The sequence below is a fragment of the Mauremys mutica genome, chromosome 11 (genome assembly GCF_020497125.1).
Source record: "Mauremys mutica isolate MM-2020 ecotype Southern chromosome 11, ASM2049712v1, whole genome shotgun sequence".
NCBI classification, from domain to species: domain Eukaryota; kingdom Metazoa; phylum Chordata; order Testudines; family Geoemydidae; genus Mauremys; species Mauremys mutica.
This window is the reverse complement of record NC_059082.1, coordinates 76,042,587-76,060,645: the sequence shown is the minus strand read 5'-3', so window position 1 is coordinate 76,060,645 and position 18,059 is coordinate 76,042,587. Positions and strand designations below refer to the sequence as shown.

At 40.6% G+C, this 18,059-nt stretch overlaps 1 protein-coding gene across 13 annotated transcripts in view; it reads right to left on the bottom strand.

Moving 5' to 3' along the window:
- The window catches only part of SDK1 (sidekick cell adhesion molecule 1), a 664,468-nt gene that overhangs the window by 633,961 nt on the left and 12,448 nt on the right, over positions 1 to 18,059 (bottom strand). For 4 of the 13 annotated variants that reach the window (XM_044979050.1, XM_044979063.1, XM_044979062.1 and 1 more), the window contains exons 1-2: positions 4,589 to 4,797; positions 2,650 to 4,054 (exon numbers count right to left, since the gene is read on the bottom strand). In XM_044979050.1, the coding sequence (XP_044834985.1) occupies positions 2,650 to 3,124 (475 nt within the window). In that variant the 5' untranslated portion in view covers positions 3,125 to 4,054; positions 4,589 to 4,797. The other 9 variants (XM_044979056.1, XM_044979053.1, XM_044979052.1 and 6 more) reach the window with 5 other exon arrangements.

Below are 18,059 nucleotides of genomic sequence, written 5' to 3'. Positions count from 1 at the left end.
ACAGCTTTAGCAGGAGACACTGAGGGAGCCCTACATCAGAATATCCCATAGCTCAGTGGTTAGAGCACTCTCCTGAGCAATGAGGCCCCTGTTCACATCTTTTCTTCCCCTTTGGCAGAGAGACAGGAACTTAACATGGATCTCCTGCATCCCAGATGAGTGCTCTAACCATGGGCTACAAGTTATAAGAAGGATGGCAGCACCAGCAGCACCTCCTCCTCCAGCCATCTTGTATGGCGTGAGGCTGGTGCTTAACTCATTTTCACAAGGATCACCTTAGGAGCCTGATTCCAATTCATGGATTGCTAAGCAGCCCAGACTCAAGCACCTATCTCGAACAGAAGGATGGGACTTAGCACGCACCACTCTCACCACCATCTCCCATTGGCTACTCTAAGCAGGTCCCTATCTGGCATGCTGGTTTTTGTGGATTGCATTCTAAGGTGCTTATCTCTCCCCATTTTACTGTACAAGGAACCAAGGAACCTAACTCAGCTTTGTGGATCACAGTAGTAGTGTTATTTTCTTGGCATCTAAAAGTTAGGGGCCTGGACACTCAGCATTGCAATGCCCAGGTTCCTTCCTGAAGCCCACCCTTTGTTGGTACCTCATTGAATGAATTGTTCATACTCCATTGACTAATAGTTACTAAACCCCATCCCCATGTAGTTGCACAAGTGCTTTTCTACAGTAGTTTATCTTTCTGCCCCCTTGCAGGCCTATTGCTTGTTTAATTATTGCTTTGCCTACGTATTTAATAAACTGATTGTGTTCTAACTTTTTTAAAGTTTAGGATAGTTTGTAACACTAGACTTTGTACAAATCCCAAACAAATTCAATAAAGATGCATTTTTAATGTGCTTAGTAAGCTCTGAAATATGGTGCTAAAAGAAATATTGTTTCAGTATATTAAGTACTGCACAAATGTATGTGCATAGTTTTTACTGCAAGATGAAGGTTACTTTTACTAGTCACAGAAAATATTTTTTAATGAGTCCATTTAATTGATTCAGGGATCTACCGGGTACATGTAAAACTGGCTCCACGGCTAATCTCAAGAAGCCCAATTTAAATAGACATTTTAAAATATTTGCCTTTCAAAATAAAAGGTCACATTGGTAGATGCCAATCAAGGATACAGAAAAAGAGAAGAAATGTGAATTATAATTTGCAGAGGATTACATTAACTAGATGTAAGTACATTCTGTTTTACTATAACAATACCCTCTGTTAAGGTTTGCAGGCCTCAGCACAAGTAGTTTGGGAATAGGAATGACAGCATAAACAAAACTTTGAAAAAGAGACAGATTTATGAGGGTGGAGTTCACTATTAAACAGTGGATTAGAACTACTCTATACCCTGTGGCTGAAAATGTCTGAAAGGGTGCAATAGTAAAGGCTGAGTAGACAGATTACAGCAGACTTGGTTTCATAGCCCTCTCCCTCAACATACAGACTATCCAGTTATTAAACTTTAGCTGTAGAGTTCTCCCCTATGTACAAAAACTAAAGAGCTAGTGAGCATCCACACAAACAGTTCAAAGATAAGCAAACTGATGCATTGATTTTATTTGTAAAAGGCTAAATCAGGATATACTGGTTTACCAACTTCATTTTTAAAGTGTAAACATCTATTAAATACAGGGTTAATCAAAACATAGTCGGTACTTTATTTTAAAGATTTGTTTGCAGAATGTATTCCCCCTTTTATGAGATTATTAATTTCTGAGTTGTAATCGCTGACTCGTTATCCCACACTATAGAAATGAACACACTAGTGGAACACACACAATACACTCAGCAATAAAACACAAAACAGCAAAGAAAGTGAAAGCTGCATTTGTTCAGCATGTCATTTTGCTCAGCCAACCATAATGCCATAGCCTACCACTTATTGTTTACTCTGTCAAAGGATTATTAAGAATTACCCTGCATTTAGCTATTTTTTAAAGACGTAAATTTAGATGGAAAGTGATTGCCACTTGATATTTGAAATCGATTGGTCGACTGTGACCCTTCGTTTACAAGAGACTCATTTAACCGCAAGGATCTCTGATTTGAAAATACTCAGATACGAATCCATCACAGTTTTGTGTCACTTAATTTTTTTTAAACAATCTAAGGAATGAACAAGACTCGACTCGAAGTTCACATACACTGGTACTACTTTTTTTTTTAAATGTGTTTACATGTCTGATGTAGTTCTAGTCGGTGAATTTATGAGTCCGTTTCTCTTAACAATGTATGTCGGTGCACAATGATTTTTTTTAAAACTCACACAGAAGTTAACTCTTCTGCTACCTAAGAAATAACAGAAATGTATGCTCATCTCCAGTTAAATAAAAAGGAAAGGTTATGTGAGGATTAACAGCGAGGTCCCGATATAACTATTGATACTTATATAGGGGGGTCGAAACGGGATAGAAAGCTAAGAGAATTATGTAAAGGGATAAACGCTTGCTCCTATAAAGAAAGGACTGTTTATAAATAAAATACCATTTATATATTAAATCCATTGTTAATTACGGTTTCTGAAGTTTGTTCTCTATGGGATTAAAGCAAAGGGCTACATCCATGCCTGAACAGGATTTCTACGTCTTAAAAGGCAGATGCAGCATTTCTCTAAACAAAAATGTCTCTGAGCCCTACCTTGTGCCAGTGCTTGCAACATGTGGAGCTGAATCAACAGAAACGCCCACCATCCGCGACAGAAGAAGAAACAGAAGTTTAACTTTATCATCATCCGGTCTCTCCAGCTATTCCTTCGTGCAATAATTTCTCGATCCACCTTTCTTCCAACTATTATTTCTTCACGGATCCCCAGTCGATCCGACTGCCTGGTGACAGTTTTGTCAGCTCTTTGGCCATTGATCACTCCACACCCCGAGGCCGGTTTCTCTTTGGTGGGTTGAGGACATCGCCCTTTGCCTTCATCCTGAAGTTTGGGGGGAACAGACACCCCCGGTTTACAGGAGCGGAGGACTCGGTGATTTGTGCTCACTTTGCATGCAACCCGAAGGCAGCACGCCGTGTGCATGACTGTGTTATAATCGCCATCTAAATCAATGTATCTTGTGGAGGTATTGATTGCACCAAAACAACCAGGCAGAAATGTGAAACACATGTTTCTTTGCACTGTCACATCCAATGCCTTCAACGCTGAGAGAGTAAGTTTATTGGCGTTAGTATTCCAATAAATCTGGATCCTTCATCACATCGCTAGCAAAAGCAGAGAGAGATTGATCCATTTAGAGAGCCACCAGCAGACAATCCAGAGAGCACCTTTCATACCGCAAAGATGACGGAAACTATTCCCACTTGTGATTGTTATGGAGCAGGTTAGTGTTCCGTATGTGTCCCATTCCCCGTTAAACCCCTGCTACAAAAGTGTTAAATGCTTGTATGAGTAGAAAATAAACCTAAAACCAAGGGGAAATATCGCACTACTCCTTGCACTAAAGATTTATTTCAGACAATTTCAAGATTAGCCATGCAGACAGAGTAGTCTCAAGATATCCCCCCAGAGCTCCACAATTATATTAATCCGGTTTTCCTTTGGCTACAAATCTGTCATCAATATGAGGGTTTGAAGGGTCCTTGACCAGGTAGATTTAGCAGCCCTAGCTGTGAGTCCAGTTAGATTTGAAGTCAGCTACAGGCCAGTAGGGGTGTCACTCGAACTCTCACACTCAGCCGGAGGTGGGGGAAACCTCAGTTGATCAGATTTCCCTGCTAGCAGGAAGGTGCTGGTCTGTTTCTTGCAAGGGAACCGCAGTAAAAACCACCTCCAAAAAACAGGCAAAGGATTTGCTTCTGGTCGGTCGTGAAAGCAACAAAGAAACCCTCTGCTGGGGCGTTTCAAGAAGGAGGAGGACGGAAAATCGCCTGAAACAAGCAGCAACAAGGTGAAATCCTTCCAGTCCCTTTGCTTATATGGACTCCTCCTACGTTCCTTGTTTGTGCAGTCCAGGGCTCCTGGTTCTTCCTGTGTGTCTCTCCCTCAGAGAAGCTGCCAACACAAGGGGAAAAGCTCTGTCGGAGCAGCAATAAACCCCTACACAATAAAACAAAACAAAGTAAACGCTAAAGGTTTAACATTTAAACAAACAGCGGGAATTGCTCCCCCCGCCCCTTAAAGGGAGCGGGGCAAAGTTTTTTTAGAGGTTTTTCCTCCTCAGTTTTTGTCCTGATTGTTAACATACAAATAGGAAAAAGCGAATCAGAACCAAAAGTAAAACAAGTCACCCAGGAGGGAAATAGACCAAACAAAAATCCTGCCAGCTCCCTCCTTTGCCCGCCACAAGACTGAGCCTGAACTTTCCTCACCTCTCGCTGTGTATCACCTGGTTTTCAACCCCTACCCCTATCGCCCACACTTCACAACCCCACCCCCACTTCACTGAGTCCGGACACTCCTCTCGCGTCCCCTACCCCACCGCCTCCCTCCTCTCCCACCCCGCCTTACTCAATCCACATTCACTTCCCCCCTCCCCTCCCCATCCAACCCTAAATACCCCCATCTCCTCACCTCCCCTGCCTGACCCCCACACAGCCCTCCCGTCCCATTCCCCCTCATCCCCTGACCTACACCTAGGAGGGCTGGGGCTGTGTGGGGAAACATCCCTCCCGGGACCCAGCAAAGCTGCTGCGAGAGAACTGGGGGGGGGCGGGCGGCTGTCAGAGGCAGACGATGTGCGGGGGTTGGGTGTATTCACACAGGTTTTGCCCGCCCGTTCTGTACAGGCGCTGGGAGGGGGGAGCCCAGCTCCCTCCCCCTCACACACTAGCTGGCCACGAGCGCGGGACCTTCCAGCAGCCGCATGGAACGCTCGCCGTCCCGACCTTCCATTCCACCCGTTCTCTTCCCTCCCCCCCGACCCTTTCAGAGGCACCGCCTCCAGCCAGGCGCCTGATTGGACAGAAGCCCTGTGCGGGGGGGGGGAGAGGGAAAAGAGAGGGGGAGGAGGTGGGGCGTTCTTTAACGGCCGCGCGCGCTAGCCCCGGTGGAACGTTGCCCCTGGTCCTCGCGCTCGCTGCGCCCCCTAGGTTTGCAAGCCAGCCTCTGCAGCAGTTGCAGCAGAAAGGGTGGAAGGACAGGCACGCCCAGCAAAGAATGGGTGCGACTGCTGTAACTGCGGGCCAAGAATCTCTCTCTGTGCATCCCCTGCAGCTATTAATTTTTGGCAGCAACAAGCAAAAAGAGGGATTTGACGAAAGCCAGGGAGCCTAGAGGTACAAATTAACGCCCTCCCCCTTCTCTCTTTGTGTGGTGCTTTAGCTCAGCCTGCAAGGGCTAACAGCGCTGCAAAGTTCTTGAGCTTTGTTTTCTTTGATATACCAGCAAATGTTTAAACTAGGTTTGCGCCCAACTTTTTTTTTTAAATATCGTGGCAAGAGAGCTATTGCGTTGGATTCACCAGGAGAACACAGTAAACTGTGTCACGTCAAATGTAAGATGTTTCTGTATTAAGGAAGGGCATGAAGCCTTGGCAATGAAATAAGAGGCATTTAAATTAAGCCAGTTCTTTTTCCACGTTGCCCTGTTTTCTTGCATAATAAAAAGGAGTCTCCTACGCCACCTCACAAACGAGCATGATATCTGCCAGCCCCACACCTGTGCAATCTCCTTCCCACATAGTATCCAACAGGTGCAACATATCTGTAGCCCTTCCACTCCCTAATGTGTAACAGGTTCGTTGATATCTAATAGTCACATGTGCACGTTTTTACTTATGCAGTAACTAATGGGTGGCTATAATGCCCACAGTCAGTATCAGGCTCATGATATCCAGTGCCCAGCACATTCTTTCCCTCTTCCCCTTATTATCTAATGGATGCATTATTTATGCCAGCTTTTCCCCAGTTTTCTTCTGTTTCCATCATTGAATTAGTGCATAGTATGCCTCTGCCCCTACAGATGAACTCTTTCCACTTCAGTATCTAACATCTCTGTGATATCAATATCCCACTGTGTTGCATATCCGCTAACAGGAGATCCAGGCTACCCCAATGCTCTGTAACCTCTCCCTAGTAACCAAAAAACAAGCTGTATTTCAGCCCCAACCTTATTAACAACCAGATGCATGATGCACTCTATCCCAGCACATTTTCCCTCACTGCTATGAAACAGGTGAATAATTATAGAACTCAGGGCTCCACTCTTATAGGCATCTGTCCCTAAGGTCTGTTTTCGGTACGCTATACTGTAAGCTGAGCCAAGTCTGTTTTAAACTGTGTAGAGAACTGGTCTCAGGGGTACAACTGTGTTTATAATTTTTGTTGAGCTATCAACAATTCACTGCAGTGGGGAGAAACTATTTTAAAACTAGTTGTTTGAAGGTGGGGTGGAGGTCTAATTTACCCTAACTGGAAATGCATAACATACTTAATTGGGTTTTTAATTACCACAAAGCAGTATTATGGCTGTAGATCTGCCTGACAAGTTTGGAAGTTCAGTTTCAGATTTTAAGGTCAGATTGAAATCAGTGGGTGTCATTTGCTATGGGGCAACTGCTCCCTGACAGAGGTGTATATGCTCCACTTTTTGGTCCCCCTCCTGGACTTTGGAGGCTATAATATGGATATATAATGTTTTGTATGCTGATGCAACTTTGCCACACACCCCAATTCTTTTTTTTTCCTGAAATGACATCCCTGCATGTAGGAAGAAAGGCTCAGGTACTCTATATTTAAGTTATAGTGAAGTTGAAGGTGGTTATCAGTACTGAAGAAGTAGCGGTTGTTAAAATAATCATCAGGCAGTTTAGGCCCCAAATTAAGGCTTTATAAAAGATGAGTTATAGAAAACCTAGCAGTAATATGTTTGTTTCCATTATTTTGTTTTCACTGAAGCCATGTTGTTTCATTCCAAGGAAAATTCATTTATAGTCATCTCAAACCCACAGGATTGTGCTGGTGTATAAAAACAGGAAAATTAAACTAAACTAGTCAATTTTCATCATCCAAGCCTATGAAGTTGAGTGAAATTAAAAAAAAATACACCAGCTAAATAAAAGTAAATCAGTTTTAAAACATTTTAATTTTAATATTTAGTAACAAATAAAGACACCTGCTTTTTTTTTTAAACCTCTTCAACCTGATAATGCCTCTTTAAAATTATTCCCCTGTGTATTTTCAGTAGGGAGGCAGTGTGTGTTTGATTACTTTCTTTTGACCTGGTAAAGTGCCTTTGGTCTCCTGAAGGGCAAAAATGGTATTTTCTTCAATCATGTTAGCTTAACGCAATTGAACGGCCCTCTTATCTGGTTTGCTGAGACACAGAATAACATGTTTGGAGACCTGCTAGCGGAGCTGGGTGGAACTTAGGCTACAACATACCAGCCTGACTTCAAAGATATTAGCCTGCATCTTTAACAAGTGCTTTTAAATTGTATTAAGCTAAGACAATTGAAGACAATACCGTACCATTTTTGGCCTTAAACACAAGACCTATGTTTCTAAAATGCAGCTCTGTTGTTTTGGAGAAGTTTTTTTTTTTAAAGTGTTGCAATGTGAGATGGCTGCCTGGATGTTGGTAATATTGCTTTTGCTGTTTCCATGCTGCTGTTCTACACTTGCTCTCCACTCTCCCTAATGTACATTATGAGTGAGGAGCAAAGTGCTGAACCCGTGGCAGGAAAGGCAGTAGAACAGCTCTCCCATATAACACCAAGACAACTATTAGAGACTTATGAAGGCAAACCAGTCCGGGGGGTGGGGAGGGAGCATAGAAGACAAGGAGATGGAGCCAATTGTGTAAAAAGACAGGCAGATGGTGGAGAAAATATGATAAATATTGGGCAGATCCTGTAATTTAAAAATGACTAAAATGCAAACATGATACCAATAATACTGTAAGCTATATAGTTTTGTAACATCATTGTAGAATATTGTATCATTTTATTTATATACGTGGTGAAAGCATAGAGAAACATTGGGAAGAGAGGGCAGAGAACAGGTGGAGGAAGGAGTAGAAAACTCACCTACCCCAAGAGATGCCAGCTCTCTGAAGACAGCTGTTAAGCTAAAAAAGAAGGATCATACAACCACGCTATGGAGGAACCTAACTAAAGATAAACAACACAGTTCTTGGTTTGGTAGGAAAGAAAAGGGGGAAACAAATTGCCATGCAACAAATTGACAACTTGCATCTTTATGTTACTCATATGGCTTGAGTGTATTTGTTATAACTTTACTTCTGACATTAACAAAAATGTTATAATTTTGTCACAAATAGTTAATTTGTCCTGACTCATATAATTATACCGAATACTGCTACAGTTGTGACTTTTGTCAGCCAATCAGACTCCTGTGGAGAGAGTATCAAATATGCCTGATTATATTTGTTTTCAACAAATGTACCCTATCTTACTTTCCTAAAGCTATCCCATTCAATGATGGATAATACTGAATTGCAAGGTTGCAAATCACATCAAATTCTAGTTTTCCAACCAGGAAATCACTATGATTTGGTTACTTATGTTAGTCCTGTAAGTAAACTTAATCATTGCCTTTCATACATTCTTCTAGAAAAGGCATTTCTGACTAATTTGACACCAGCATATAGTATTTTCCACCAAGATGTTTTCTTTGATGTTCTACTGTGCTCAGAAAATATAGTTGGTAAAGAAAAAAACAGCAATAGCTTTGAAAGATAAGAGGAAAGACACTTCTACATTGACAGGTAATACCATAGGACAAAGAAGTGTCATCAGCATAGGTGTTAATATTCAGACTCTCAAGAACACTATTTATCCTCTTGTACTTGAGCATCATATCTTGCTCTATGATCTTCATCCAGGTCTTCCTTGTTCCATCTTGAATAAGCTGCTAAAGTATAGAACAATTCAAGTTTCTGATTAGAGAACCCTTCTGTGTATACAACACGTGTCTGTACAGTGGTGACAATAAGAATTCCAAGCTTCCCGAGTCCTGGAGTTTATTCTTAGACTTGGATTTTGCTTTAATCTAAAATTGCAGTGCAAATTCATCACTAGGAAAAACAATTGAATTAACTTAACTATATAGTTGTTCCAAAAGATTTTATACTACTATGAATACTCTTCCTGTCTTCCCGAGAGACAAAGCTTTAGAAAACAACAGATATGTGACTGAAAAATAATTTGTTTTAAAAACAGGATGGCTTTGCAACCCAATAAATCAGTCTGAGTATAGTAAACTATTGGAGGGTCTGAAATCTTCCTAAACAAGGGGGTAGTCCCAAGGGCCACTAGCCAGCTGCTCTGCTTTAATGGTGTAAATCTGCTCCTACATCAATAATAAAGATTGGAGGAGAATAAAAAATATCACATTACATAGCTGGGAATCCCATGAGAAGCATTATACAATGACCTCACCACACTTCTGGAAGTGTCTTCTGCAAAGAAGACAGCTCAGGAATAACAATAAGAATTCAGATAGAATTCTGAGGGGTTAAATAACTTAATATGATATGAGTTATAATGCCTCTTACACAAACACAGTAACAGTCTTGTGTTTTATTCTGTTTGGCTTTAATTTACTAAAAAGCAGTTAAACGTAGAAGATAGGCTCAGACGCTGGATGACATTTGAACCTAAGTTAAAAAATGTCAGCAACTTCAGAGTTAAAAGTTCTTCACTTACTTCGTAGTACCATTGTTCCAAGATATAGGAATCTGAGAACAGTAGAGCTACAATACTTAGGCACAGCGGTAAGAGTTAAGGGCAGAGTGAGCAGACTGACTAAACTCCACGTTTCATGGCTTTTATGAGTTTAAGACCTATCCTCATAGTGCTTAACATAGCTGTGTTTAATATATTCAAAAGCCAGATGAGCAGATTTGGACAGTATCTGTACAGTCTCTAGAAAAGGGTAAGTGTAGCTTCTGAATTACCCCCATCTTCTGCATTATGCCAATGTAACACAAGGCCATCCCATTTCACTGTCAGAAGAAATTTACAATGACCTGGCCACGTTTCCCTGCTGTGTTTTATGGAGTAGAGAGTTAGCGGAGTAACATAAAGGATCAAGACAACAGGTTCTGCGTTTTTGAAATGTAGATGTTTGAAAACATTCTTAGAGCCTCCAGGAGGAAGACCACAGGAGCTGTAATGATTTTACTCCAGACGAGTTTGGATAAAATGTAGAGAGAGATCTTATTTTAACAAGTCTGCAGTCTTCAAATACCAGTCGGTCTGGACATCCAACAACGGGCAGCAGTGATTACCTTTCATGATTCAGAGGATGCCCCAGACAAAGGTGACCTGAGCGAGTTGAGCAATGGCTGGGATTGTCCATAAGTACTATAGACACAGACAAAATGCATAGGTTGTACCAAACCTTTATACCATAACTCTTCCATTATATTAAATTCCTTAAGTGTTGATCTTCCTTTTGCATCTTCCTTCAAGTCTCTGAATCTACTTATTGATCAAGATTAAAATGCAAGTAAAAATTGAACATATGTAGAAAAGAGAGAGCTGCTAACAAATTGCATTTAAACCTGCAGTTATACCACTCCGTACTGAATTCTAGTAATATGTCAACCCAATCAGGGTCATGACAGATAGGAGACCTCCAAGGAACACCTAGGGCTGCAAGGAGAGGTGCTGGTGATTCAGTACATCTACCCCCCGAGTCATTAATGAACCAATGCCTGAGCATAACGTTATGAGTGTGCTACTGCTGGAGGTCCTGTCTTTAAGGTGAGACACAAAACTGAAGTCTTGACCACTTGTAATAATTAAAGATTCCATAGCAGTTTCTATATGAGGAGAGGTGTGACCTCAGAGTTCTGGCAGAAATGCAGCTCAGGAATTATATTCTTCCTACCTTAATTCCAGTGCGGTTTCAGCTAATCACAGTTTTCTTCATTTCCTGACCTAAACTGTTATAGAGTGTTCATTTGCACTGTTAAGTGCTGCATTTCACCCCAGAGAGGGCTGCATTTTAATGGTGGAAGAAATAATCCCTGTATATCACTTAACTTCCTTGCAAAGGTGTTGTCAGGGCTCAGTTAATGTTTCTGAAGTGTTTTGAAAAGCACTATAGAAGTACAAATGATAATATTTTTATTAAATACAAGACTTGTTTCAAAATGTATGATATACATATGTTCTGTTCATAGATATTTTATCTTGCATAAGGAAGGATACTTGTTGAATTTTGCTATTATGAGGTTACATTATCAGTATTTTTCTTTAAAGAAAAAATATTAAATGTATACAAAGAAAACATAATTTAAAATTAATTTAGAATATACTTGAGTTACTATAATTAAGTTAGTTGAAAAATGCACAGAAACAAATACATTGATTCCATTATTACAAGACTGCATTTTTTAAATTGGTTGACATGATTATAATGGAATAATTTTAAAAAAATCATGTTTAATACAAGGTAATAAAGATACAACAGAGAGAAGGATGAAAACAATTATTATGAGGACTTGAACAATAAATGGATCATGAAATGAGAGCGTAAGTTTCTAAACACACATAGGTGTTTATAGTGATTACAGTATAGGCTTCCTGACCTAACTGTAAATTATTTTTCTTTTGGAAGGATATAAAAAGGTATTCATTAGTAGTGATTTAGACTAAGATTCAAATCCAGTGGAATTTACCATTATGTTGATTTCAGCAGAGTTTTTACCTGTATTTAGAGTGTTGCTTATCTTTTAATGATATTCTGTTGGTTGCTAATCTTTTGTGCGTGCATATACTTGCATATACAAGAATTTTCCAAATTTACTGATAGCTCAAGTTTAGGCATCAAGCTTAAATCTCATGCCTCCAGGTGGCCAAAACAAAAGCTGAACTAGATTGCGTGACTCAAGGGAGATGAAGACAGGATTAAATCAGATGAGCCAATGTGCTAGCTGTCTTTTACAAGTTCTGGGGTGACTGCACAATATTAAAATCATTTAGTATATTTTTTTCCAGGCAGTTGGTGCTGAGGATCTTCACCAACAGGTTCTTATTCTTAGCAGTCAAAATAATGTAATTGTTGCCACTGTTCTCCTTGGCTGCATCCTTGTGTACATCAACCAATCCCTTCTCTGTACTGACTCTCCATTATTCATCTGGCATCTATTCAGCACCTCTCTGTTTTTCAAGCCTTGCTCTTCTGAGTGCCATGATTCTTCCCCTCTTCATGGAGTTATTCATTTGAAGGTGATCAGCAGCAAATAGACTATATCTTTGAATGTAGTCAAGTTAGGCCGGGGGTCAGAGCAAGAAGAATTTTGCTCACCTGATTAGTTATTGCCATTCGTATCCTGCTTGTACATACAGAAAAGTAGTTTAAATAGCAAGTCAGGCTGTGTACATTTATATGGTTCCCATTTCAGGAGTACCAAAAAGTATAGCCTTTAAATCAAGGTCAATAAGGCAGTTCCGTGGTTTGGAAGGGAAGAACAGTAACAGAAATTCTGACTTGTCCGTATCCATTGTCATCTTTTTAAAAGTAGCTAATTACAAAGATTTTCCAAGTGATCCCATGGGCTGTTCCTGCACATTCTTTAGATAAGTTGTAGAAATTTATTTAAATGTGTAATGAAGTTCATCAGGCAGTGCACATTTGATTCAAATTCAGACTGTCACTTTTCAGTAGTAAACATGATCTGGAATACATGTTCCTTGAAAAAGCCATAGCGATACTCAACTGTAATTAACTTAACCAACTGGCAGAATGTTGCAATTGCAGCAATGCTAAGGCAGGTGAAATGAAAGGGGAATATTGCAGTAAAAAAATAATAAATGAATCCTTAAAGAAGTAAGCAAGCATCAAAGCCTTGTGGTCACTTCCTTTAATCCTACTTTATTTTTTTCTGAACAGCTTTTTTATCCAGACTTAGTAGTAATTTGAAATGTTTTCTTGTAATAATTGGGCCTACAAATTTACCCTAATTGAGTGAATGTTTATAAAATATCACAATAACCTATAACGGTAAATGTTGATGTGGGGGAAAGAGGCAAAAAGGAGACAGACTGAATAACTCCAAACAAAAAAAACAACCCTGCTGATGTAATTCAAGGACCGTGTTAAGATATGTCTAGTAGACCAGAAAAGTGTGGGACTGGAAATAAGTCAGCTAAAATTGGTGTGTCAGAAATTAGGCATAATTGGTAAACAAACAAATGTGGAGGATAAGCTGTTTTACCCATCACTCTGTTTTAGGGTCCTTAAAAGAAAATAGAATCACAGAAGTATAGGACTGGAAGGGACCTCAATAACTCATCCAGTCTAGTCCCCTGCACCCAAGGTAGGATTACATTATAACTAGACCATTCCTGACAGGTATTTGTCTAATCTGTTCTTTAAAACGTCCAATGATTGAGATTCCACAACCTCCCTAGGCAATTTGTTCCAGTGCTTAACCACCCTGACAGATAGGGAGTAGGGCTGTCAAGCAATTAAAAAAAATAATCATGATTAATCACACGATTAATTGCACTGTTAAATAATAATAGAATACCATTTCCTTAAATATTTTTGGATATTTTCTACATTTTCAAATATATTGATTTCAATTACAACACAATACAAAATGTACAGTGTTCATTTTATATTTATTTTTATTACAAATACTTGCACTGTAAAAAACAAAATAAATAGTATTTTTCAATTCACCTAATACAAATACTGTAGTGCAATGTCTTTATCATGAAAGTTGAACTTACAAATGTAGAATTATGTACAAACAAATAACTGCATTAAAAAATAAAACAACATAAAACTTTAGAGCCTACAAGTCCACTCAGTCCTATTTTCTGTTCAGCCAATCACTCAGACAAACAAGTTTGTTTACATTTGCAGGAGATAATACTGCCCACTTCTTGTTTACAATGTCACCTGAAAGTGAGAAAAAGGCATTCACATGGCACTGTTGTAGCTGGCGTCACAAGATATTTACATGCCAGATGTGCTAAAGATTCATATGTCCCTTCATGCTTCAACCATTTTAGAGGACATGCATCCATGCTGATGACAGGGTCTGCTTGATAACAATCCAAAGCAGTGCGGACAGACTCATGTTTATTTTCATCATCTGAATCAGATGCCACCTGCAGAAGGTTGATGTTCTTTTTTGGTGGTTTGGGTTCTGTAGTTTCTGCATCAAAGTGTTGCTCTTTTAAGATTTTCGAAAGCATGCTCCACACCTCGTCCCTCTCAGATTTTGGAAGGCACTTCAGATTCTTAAACCTTGGATGGAGTGCTGTAGCTATCTTTAGAAATCTCACATTGGTATCTTCTTTACATTTTGTCAAATCTGCAGTGAAAGTGTTCTTAAACGTGCTGGTTCATCAGCCGAGACTGCTATAACATGAAATAGATGGAAGAATGCAGGTAAAACAGAGCAGGAAACATGCTATTCTCCCCCAAGGAGTTCAGTCACTAAGTAATTAACGCATTTTTTTTTTAACATGAGAATGGAAGCATGTTCTTTGGAATGGTGGGTGAAGCATGAAGTGGCATACAAATGTTTAGCATATCAGGCACATAAATACCTTGCAATACCGGATACAAAAGTGCCATGTGAATGCCCGTTCTCACTTTCAGGTGACACTGTAAATAAGAGAAGGTCAGCATTATCTCCTGCAAATGTAAACAAACTTGTTTGAGCGATTGGCTGAACCAGAAGTAGGACTGAGTGTACTTGTAGGCTCTAAAGTTTTACATTGTTGTGTTTTTGAGTGCAGTTATGTAACAAAAAAAATTGACATTTGTAAATTGCACTTTCACAATAAAGAGCTCGCACTACAGTACTTGTATGATGTGAATTGAAAAATACTATTTCTTTTTTGTAATTTTTACAGTGCAAATATTTGTAATAAAAATAATGTAAAGTGAGCACTGTACACTTTGTATTCTGTGTGGCTATTGAAATCAATATATTTGAACATGTAGAAAAACATCCAAAAATATTTAATACATTTCAATTGGTATTCTACTGTTTAACAGTGCGATTAAAACTGCGATTAATCATGATTAATTTTTTTTCAGTCAATATTTCCTCATAAGTCATTTTTGTTGCTCTCTTCTGGACTTTCTCCAGTTTGTTCACATCTTCCCTGAAATGTGGCACCCAGAACTGGACACAGTACTCCAGTTGAGGCCTTCTCAGTGCGGAGTAGAGTGGAAGCATTACTTCTCTCTTGCTTACAACACTCCTGCTAATACATCCCAGAATGATGTTTGCTTTTTTTGCAACAGTGTTGCACTCACATTTAGCTTGTGATTCGCTATAGCCCCCAGATGCCTTCCTGCAGTACTCCTTCCTAGGCAGTCATTTCCCATTTTTGATGTGTGCAATTGATTATTCCTTCCTAAGTGGAATACTTTGTATTTGTCCTTATTGAATTTCATCCTATTTACTTACAACCATTTCTCCAGTTTGTTCAGATCATTTTGAATTTTAATCCTATCCTCCAAAGCACTTACAACTCTTCTGATCTTGGTATTGTCCACAAACTTCATAAATGTACTGTCTATGCCATTATCTAAATCACTTATGAAGATAGTGAATAGAACTGGACCCGAGACTAATCCTCACATGGATAGGGTTGCCAGGCATCCGGTTTTCTACCGGAACACCCATTCGAAAAGGGATCCTGACAGCTCCAGTCAGAGTTTCTGACCAGGTCACTAAAAGTCTGGTCAGTGGCACAGAAGGGCTAAGGCAGGCTCCCTGCAGCTCCGGATGCAGCTGGCATGTCAAGCTCCTATGTGAAGGGGCAGCCACGAGGGCTCCTGACACTGCCCCTGAGCTGAGTGCCGGCTCCGCAGCTCCCATTGGCCGTGGTTCCCGGCCAATGGGAGCTGCGGGTGTGGCACCTGTGGGTGCAGGAAGCATGCAAAGCCCTCTGGCCCTTCTACCTAGGAATCAGACATGCTGGCTACTTCTGGGAGCCGCCTGAGGTATGCACCGCCTGGCTGGAGCCTGCACCCAAAACACCCTCCCACACCCCTACCCCAGGTCGGAACCCGCTCCCGCACCTTAACTCCCTCCCAGAGTCCGCACCCCTCACCCTCTCCAACCCCCTAGCCCCACCCCAGAGCCCGCACCCCCAGCCAGAGCACACATCCCCTCCCACGTTTAAACTCCCTGCACCAGCCTGGAGCCTCCTACTGCACCCTGAATCCATTTCTGGCCCCACCCTGGCACCCACACCCCCGGCTGGAGCCCTCACCTCCTCCCACACCCCAATCTCCCGCCCCAGCCCTGTGAAAGTGAGTGAGGATGGGGGAGAGCAAGTGACAGAGGGAGGGGTGGTGGAGTGAGTGGGGGACAGGGCCTCGGAGAAGGGGCAGGGCAAAGATGTTCAGTTTTGTGCTATTAGAAAGTTGGCAACTCTACCATGGGACCCCACTTGATATGCCCTTCTAGCTTCTCTGTGAACCACTGATAACTACTTTCTGGGAATGTTTTTTCAGTTATGCACCTGCCTTATAGTAGCTCCATCCAGCCTATATTCTCTAGTGTCCTTATGAGAAGGTCATGTAAGACAGTATCAAAAGTCTTAGAAAGCTATTAGTTTGGTTTGACGTGATTTGTTCTTGACAAATCCATGTTGACTGTTACTTATCTCCTGATTATCTTCTAGGTATTTGCAAATTGATTGCTTGATTATTTGCTCCATTATCTTTCCGAGAACTGAAGTTAAGATGACTGGTCTGTAATTCCCCAGGTTGTCCTTATTTCCTTTTGTAAAGATTGGTACTATATTTGCACTCTTCCAATCCTCTGGAGTCTCTCCTGTCTTCCATGAGTTTTCGAAGATAATTGCTAATGGCTCAGGTATCTTCTCAGTCAGCTCCTTGAGCATTCTAGGATGTATTTCATCAGCCCCTGCCGACCTGAAAACATCTAACTTGTCTAAGTAATTTTTAACTTCTTCTTTCCCTACAGATCTACCCCATTATGTTAGACATCCAATAGCTATTAATTTTTTTGGTGAAAACTGAAACAAAAAAGGCATTTAGCACTTCTGTTATTGTCTTTCTCTGTTTATTGAGTAATGGGCCTACCCTGTCCTTGGTCTTTCTCTTGCTTCTAATGTATTTGTAGAATGTTTTCTTGTTACCCTTTATGTCTCCAGCTACTTTTGGGGAGGGAGGGGGAAATCAAGAAGAAGAAGCTGTCTGCCAGAAACAGTTGTTGACTGAAAGATGGGAGAACAGGAAGGAATGAGCTTTACCATCCTGGCTGCCCCCGTCTCCTAGGATCTACCGTAATACCATTGGCCCTTCATCATGCTGATCCAAAATGATGTCTTGGCCAGATTTGGCCAGAGAGAAGGACCCAGATGACATTGTCACCTCCACTGGCTTCAGCTAAATCCCAAACACAATCTAGGATTTCTCTCTCTCTCTCACTCAATCTCACACACACACATACACTATTCCTCCCCACCCCCCACGTGTCCTTTTCCTTCCTCAGCTTATTTCTATCTTTTCTTATCCTTCTTTGCCTTCTGTCTAATCAGATTCTGGCTTAGCTGGCCATGACTGTATATTTTGCAACACTACTGTAAGCCTGTGACCAGAAAGAGGCAGTTAAAAGCAATAATTTAAACTGCTGTATCCTGGTACATATTTGACAGGTGTTGGAGTGGCTAATAGACTGCGTGCCATGCCTGTGTTTCTTCAGCAGTGAAGTTGCAAATGAATGTCAATACCCAAAACAGAAGCTCAACTTTCTATCTTTGCTGTTCTTTTCTTTCCCCTTTTTTGAGTGATTGTCTTGTTTTCTCTTCTGGAAAATGGGATCCGATTTTAACAACAATAGCAACAACAGCAGCTCCAGCCAGACTCAACTAACTTCTCTTTTCCTCCAAAAGGACAGTTATTACCATCTTTAAGACCATAAGAGACTGCCAGACAGTGGGGATGTCTTTCTAAAAACTCTCTCCAGCCAAAAGGAAAGGGAACAAGCGATGTTAAAATGAAAGCCTTACTGAATACTTTATATTTCAAAAGCTTTAACTGTTCTTCCCTCTTTTTCTGTATATTTAATAAAAGGTTAAAAAGATTTTCACTGATGTATTTGCCACAGTACTAAGCAGGATGAGGTC